This window comes from Hypanus sabinus, chromosome 9 (assembly GCF_030144855.1).
Source record: "Hypanus sabinus isolate sHypSab1 chromosome 9, sHypSab1.hap1, whole genome shotgun sequence".
Lineage (NCBI taxonomy): Eukaryota > Metazoa > Chordata > Chondrichthyes > Myliobatiformes > Dasyatidae > Hypanus > Hypanus sabinus.
Window position 1 is genome coordinate 90,160,475 of NC_082714.1, and position 7,252 is coordinate 90,167,726.

Consider the following 7,252-nt stretch of genomic DNA (forward strand, 5'->3'; position numbering starts at 1 on the left):
TATTGTTTGGAGGTATCCTTTCGAGTTCAGAAGAACGAGGGGTGATCTTACTGAAACATCTCGGATCCCGAAGGGGTAGGCACCATGTGGGATTGTTTCCAATGGTGAGAGGACCTTGAATAAAGTAGCATAGTTACAAGACTGGGGGGGGGGAGGGTTCTCTTGTGTTGAAACAACATCTCGCAGGGAGGTGAATCTCTACTCCACAGCATAGGGTAGACCTAATTACTGGGGAACTTAAACAGGTAGATAAATTTACAAGGAAACACGCACAAAATGGTTGAGGAGCTCAGCAGGCCAGGCAGCATTTATGGAGAAGAATAAGGAGTCAGTGTTTCCGGACTGACGAAGGGTCTTGGCCCACGCTGTTGATGTTCACTCTTCTCCACAGACGCTGCCTGACTTGCTGAGTTCATTTTGTGTGTGTTGCTTTGACTTCCTCTTGTTTGAGATTTACAAGGATGTTGCCAAGGCTTGAGGACCTGAGTTATAGGGGAAGGTTGAATTTGCTAGGACTTTACTCCCTAGATCGTAGATGAACGAGGGAAAAATTTGAAAAAGCTATTCCAAGTTATGAGGAGAAGCAGGCTTTTCCCACCGAGGTTGGGCAAGTCTAGAACTAGAGGTTACGTTTTTAAGGAAAATGTTTAGGGGGAACATGAAGGGTGAATTTCTTCACTCAGAGTGGTGAAAGTGTGGAACAAGTTGCCAGTGGAAGTGGCGAACGTGGGTTTGATTTCAACTCTTAAGAGGAATTTGGATAGGTACATGGATGGGAGGGGTATGGAGGGCTTTGATCTGGGTGCAGGTCAATAGGACTAGTCAGAATAATAGTTTGGCATAGATGGGCCAAGGGGCCCATTTCTGTTCTGTAGTGTTCTATGACTCTAAATATTTGAAAGCTTAGAGAACTGAGCAGATCAGCCAAGATCATATCAAATGTTGAAACAGATTTTAAGGGCTGAATGGCCTGTTTCTTGCTATTATTTTCTTACATTCTGTGCTCTCTCCCCATACTACTGTATATTATTGATAAAACATTGGCCATAAAGAAGTGTGGCCAGGAGTGATCTTGGCGAGAAGTGTTGTAGCTGCCCAGGGGAGAGGTACTGAAGGCGGTCCGGGGGAGAGGGCACACGCCCGGCATGTGCACCGGACTCCATGCTGAGTCGGGGCTGCCCTCCAGTGTTCGCTCAGTGGGAGACAAGCTGGATTGCGTCGTCTGCAGCTACACAGGCACGTGATGATCGGACCCCTGCGGGCTTGCTCTTGCCGATAACATCTGTCCACCGTCACTCTGCAGGGTACGACATTCAGGGACTGGAGCTACCTGTTTGGGTGTGTAAAGGGCTGGGTTGATCAGACCCAAACCGATTCGAGTGTCCAAGGAATGTGGTAATGCATGTATAAGCACAACAAAGCAACTTGAGCCTAATTTATTATCATAAAAATAGAAAGCACAAATAAACCACACTAAATACCACGTGGGAAAGCTACAGACATCGCCACAAAGATTTCAGGGCTGGCGATTCTCAGCCGCCACTTGACTGTCACCGCTGTTGGGGTAGCTCTGAATTCCGACTCGTGAAATCACCCTGTGTCCATCTGAGGCACCTATTGATCATGATCCTCGGTCTCAGTGAAGTCCCAAGATCCAAGGGAGAGGTACCTCAATAAGAAGAGGTTTAATCCACAAGCACAGAGAGAGATTTTGTTCTCATGCCATTAGTGCCTGAGGCCAAGAAAGAATCCAGAGGCTATTAACAAACCTATAGCACAAGGAGAGAGCTATCAAACCTATAGCATTTAACTTGTAGTCACTTTACATGCGTGTGCACAAAGAGCTAAAGTGCAACTTGGAATTGTTCACTTTCAGCTAATATTAACTGCTATTTTGTACAGTGTGTGTTATATGCACCTTGTATGACTGTCGGTAGAGTGTTTTGCACCTTGGCCCCAGAGTAAAACTGTTTCATTCGGCTGTTTCCATGTGCAGTTGAATGACAATTCAACTGGATCATCCACATGAAAGGTTGCCGTACAAAAGCAGCGTCCATCATCAGAGATCCTCACCACCCAGACCATGCTCTCTTCTCACTGCTGCCATCAGGTAGAAGGTACAGGAGCTTCAGGACCCACACCACCAGGTTCAAGAACAGTTACCACCCCTCAGCCATCAGGCTCTGGAACAAAAGGGGATAACTACTCTCACTTATACACTCTCTTATCTTGTCATTCCATCCTCGTTATTTATTGCTATTTATGTATTATTGGCATTTGCAGTTTGTTTACAGATCCTGTTTACAGTTACTGTTCTATAGATTTGCTAAGTATGCCCGCAGAAAAAGTATCCCAGTGTTGTATGTGGTGACATGTATGACTCTGATAATAAATTTTACTTTGAACGTCTTGTACTGCGGATGTGCATTTTTTTTTAAAAAAGCATTAAAGTGTAATCAATTCCTTTTCAATGCCATGATTGATTTCCCCCCTCCATATCGAGTAGCACGCAATAACCAGCCTCTTCACCCGAGTCCCTCGGCCAAATCTGTTACATTCATATCAACGGGGCTCCTGACCACTCTCTCAATGTCATCTAGTTTTTGACTCATTTTGCCTACATTCAGCCATACATGAATACTCACGAAAACAGGCAAATGAAGCAGCGTTACTCCAGGGCCGAGTGCAAAGCACAGTGCTAGCTCAAAACACACAGAGCACGTATAAGATAGGAAGGTCCAGCCGAGCGACCAGAGTCCAAACGACGCCGCTGAACGTGTCTTCTGCTGAGCGAACACTGGGGGGCAGCACTGATCCCAGCTTGGACTCCGTGCCACACCACCCCGGCTCTGACGCCTCCTTGACGGGCTGTAAACAGGCGACACCGTGGCTGGAGGCCTAGTTAGCTGTATATAGTGAAAAATCATACATATATGTTGGTTTTAGGGTAGGTCTCTAAAAGCTCAGAACAGAGTTTTTTTCAGGAGAAAAGAGGGGCAGAGGAGATTACTGGTAGGGTCCAGGAGACAATAGAAAGGGCAAGAGGAGCACAAGAGCATTTTGATGAGTTGGAGGATCACAGGAAGAGTAGGAGCTTGAGAGGGTCTCAGAGATATAGCAATGAGTATAGGGGCTGGAGGCAATTAAAGAGGGAGCGACTGGAGGTTACAGCTGTGAAGATTTGAGGGTCAAAGAAAAACAAATGTTTGGTTTGTCGAATCCACTCGAGTTTATTGAGAATCACAATCCTGTTTCAGTCCAGACATCCAGCTGGGCTGAGAGTCCAGTGCCGAGTATTAGGCGACGCTCAGAGAGCCCCTGGCTGCTCCACCCCACTGCTGAGTCCAGACCCATAACCTGTCAGAAGGGTTCTGTCAGCAGCCCAGCCAGGGGTCCTGCCGATTGGCCTTCATCAGGAAGGCCAGTTTCCGCGCCATCTCCACGTTGTAGATCCTCCGGCAGTTCTCATAATTCTCCCGGATGCGCTTCCGGCATGGCTTCTCGTAGTAGCGCCTTCGCTTGGCATCCTCTATGACCCCGTCTGTGGTCAGGATCCTGGGGGAAGGAAGCAGGGTGTCAGGGAAATTCACTCCAGCACTCTCTGTTACCTTCTACACCAGGTCTCAAACCATCAGACATCCACAGAACAGAGGCTGTTACACTTTATTCTGCATACCCTTGTTCTCCCCCAATACTGTAGGAAGCCATGGTAACAGAACGCTTTACAGTACCAGTGATTATCAAGGAGTTTGCACGTTCTCCCTGTGACCGTGAGGGTTTCCTCCCACATTCCAAAGACGTATAGATTAGGGTTGTGGGCAAGCTTTGTTGGTGCCAGAAGTGTGCGGGCACTCGTGGCTTGCCCCCACCCCATCCTCGAACTGTGCCAGTCATTGAGGCAAAATGATTTCACCATGTTTTGCTGTACATGTGACAAAAATAATCTCTAATGTTTACAAAAATTTCATCTGTCTGAACAGTCTTTCCCTACATGTGACAATAATAAACCATTTCCAATAGCACATTGGCCTAGGTCATCCCCCATTTATAATCCCTCATCCCATACATAGTCCCAACAACCTTCCAAATAGTCCAGCCTGTTTTCCAAGAAAGAGGAGGGGGGGGGGGGAAATAGAAGATCAATAAAGACATAAATAGAAGCAGGTGTGGGGCCATTCATCAAGGTCCACGTAGAAAGCACTGGTTTAGTGCATGCATTTTGGTCTTGCCCTCGGCTTGATGGCTAGTGGGCACTGGTTTTTAAAATTATCTGTGAGGTTTTGGGGGTGACACTGAGACCTTGCCCGCTTATAGCTGTATTTGGTGTGGCAGATGATGCTTTGGGTTTAAATGCAAGCCAGTCGGATATCATTGCATTTACATCGCTTTTGGCCCATAGGAGAATCTTGCTGGTCTGGAAATCTGCCACTCCCCCATCTGCTGCTGCTTGGTTAGAGGATGTAATGTTTTTCTGAAACTAGAAAAGATTAAATTTACTCTGAGGGGGTCTGTGAAAAAGTTCTATTCAAAATGAGGACCTTTCTTGTCATATTTTGGGAGACTTAAGGAATTACCTACTAGTTGAGGGCATCCGATTGTACTTGGGAAGTTGCCTCTCTTTTAACAGGCATCTTGTTTACCTCACAGGGCGGTATCAGTGTATTCTGGATCATCTGACATGTTGTAGATATTCGTCTTGAAGTAGTGTGGGGGTGTGGCTGTGAAATGTCCATACTTGTATTTGTGAACTGTTGTATTGTAAATACATTAGCTGCCATGGTATGTTCGGAGAGGGTGGGTGAGGGGAGCTTTGTTTGGGGGTAAGATATAAAAGCAAAATGGAGGAAAATGTAATCCATTACGTATTCTGTATTGTATTATTCCTAAATAAAAAATTAAATTTTAAAAAAGGAAAAAAAAGGATCCTATCTGGATACATCATGGCAACTGCTTTGTCTGAGACCGTAAGAACAGCAGAGAGCCGTGGAAGCGTCTCAGCCCACCCATCCTGGATATTATCTCTTCTTCCGGCACCCTCCCCCCCTCCATCGGGCACAAGATTGGAGTGCCTGGCCGAGCACTGAAGCCCTGTGCTAACCACTGGCTGGATTATTCACGGATATCCTCAACCTCTCACTCCGGCAGTGTGTAGTACTTCGATCATACCCAAGAAGTGTGGTAACCTGTCTAAATGATTATCGCCCAGTGGCACTTGCATCTAGAGAGGCCAGCGTTGAAGCACATTAACTCCCGTCTGAGTGGTGACTTGGATCCACTCCAATTCGCCTACCGAAGCAACAGGTCTACATTAGATGCCATCTCATTGGTTCCTCACTCAATCCGGGATCATCTGGACAGGAAAGATGCTCTTTATCAGCATTTAATACTACCATCCCCTCAAAACTAATCAGAGAACTCCAAGACCTGGGCATTGTATTCTCGATTTCCTCAGTCAGTTCAGACTGGCAAAAACATCTCCTCCACAATCTCCATCAACACAGGAGCACCACAGGGATGTGTGCTTAGCCCCCGTCTACTCGTTTTACACCTGTGGTTAAGTACAGCTCCGACACCATATACAAGTTTGCTGATGACACCACTGTTGTGGGTCGTATCAAAGATGGTGATGACTCAGCATACAGGAGGGAGACTGAAAATTTGGCAGAGTGGTGTAAAAACAACAACCTCCCACTCAATGCCCATAAAACCAAGGAACTGATTATAGACTTTGAGAGAGGGAAACCAGAGGTCCATAAGCCAGTAATCTCTGGAGAATCATTAGTGGAGAAGGTCATTAACTTAAATTCCTGGGTGTTTCAGAGGACCTGTCCTGGACCCATCATACAAATATAATTGTGAAGAAAACTTGACAGTGCCTCCACTTCCTCCGGAGTCTGCGGAGATTCAGCATGTAATTAAAAACTTTGGCAAACTTCTATAGATGTGTGGTGGAAAGTTTGCTGACTGGCTGTATTATGGGAACACCAATGCCCTTGAGTGGAAAAGTAGTTGATTCAGCTTCCCAAGCATTGAGCACATCTACATGAAACACTGCCGTAGAGAAGCAGCGTCCATCATCAAAGATCCTCACCAGCCAGGCCATGCTCTTTTCTCGCTGCTGCCATAGGTAGGTGGTACAGGAGCCTCAGGAATCACACCGGGTTCAAGAACAACTCAAACATCAGGCTCTTGAACAAAGGGGATAACTACACTCATTCAAGGACTCTTGTTTTATTGCTATTTCAGGCCGGTTATTTATTAATTTGCACATTCTTTTACAGCTACTGTTCTACAGATTTGCTAAGTATGCCCACAGAGAAAGAATCTCAGGGTTGCATGTGGTGGGAGGGGGAGAAAACATTATTTGTCATGTGTATATGGACACATACTGTGAAACGTGTGGGGTCCTCAATGTGTCAGTCAGAGGATGTGGCCCACAACCGTCGCCAAGCTTCAGGTGTCCACACTAACCCGAACCCGAACGACTTTGGCCTATGGGAGGAAACCGGAGCATCCGGAGGAAAACCACGCAGTCAAGGGGAGATCGTACAAACTCATTGCGGACATCAGCGGGAATTGAACCAAGGTGACTGGCGCTGCCCTGTGTGAAATTAAATGGGTGGAGAGGGGAACCCCAAGGCAAGGGCGCTCCCGCTGCCCTCTGCCCCTCCTACCCCGGGGCAACCACAGCCCATCGTGACCGCTGGATCGCCTCCCTCACCGGGTTAGTGTCCGGTAAGCCGCCTCCACGTCCCCGCCTCGAACCATTACCGTCCGCGACACGAACCGGGCGTGAGCCGCCATCCTGGCGGAGAGCTGGGGCCGGTCCGTCGCTCCAAACGTCCGGCCAGGCAACCCGACCCGCCAGCAAAGGTTCCCCCCGCTCCAACAGTTCCCAGCGGCTGAAATCAGAACAATCGCTAAATCCTCTCGGTAGAATCGATTAAAACAAGATTTGTCGGCGTATAATTATTTGATACTTGATATATCAATGAATCAATTAATAATGAATAATAATTAATAATTAGCTACTAGAGCAAGAGGTGGATGTGGGGTCGACTTCAACGTTTAAGAGAAATTTGGTAAGTAATTTGGATGGGTGAGGTGTGGAGGGGCAGGGTCCGGGAGCAGGGCGTTGGGACTTGGCAGATTAATGGCTCGACATGGACTAGATGGACCAAAAAGCTTGTTTATATGCTGTAGGGTTGTATGAGTAAGGACTAATTGATTTATAATTACATGTTTACATAAC

At 46.9% G+C, this 7,252-nt stretch overlaps 1 protein-coding gene across 1 annotated transcript; it reads right to left on the reverse strand.

Annotated features, from left to right (window-relative positions):
* Positions 1-1,420: 1,420 nt before the first annotated feature.
* mrps21 (mitochondrial ribosomal protein S21) lies at positions 1,421-6,879 on the reverse strand. The gene is made up of 2 exons (XM_059980153.1): positions 6,722-6,879; positions 1,421-3,555 (listed from the first exon to the last, which is right to left on the reverse strand). Exons 1-2 carry the CDS (start codon positions 6,802-6,804, stop codon positions 3,375-3,377), a joined length of 264 nt encoding a protein of 87 aa, XP_059836136.1. The 5' UTR covers positions 6,805-6,879; the 3' UTR covers positions 1,421-3,374.
* Positions 6,880-7,252: the final 373 nt, after the last annotated feature.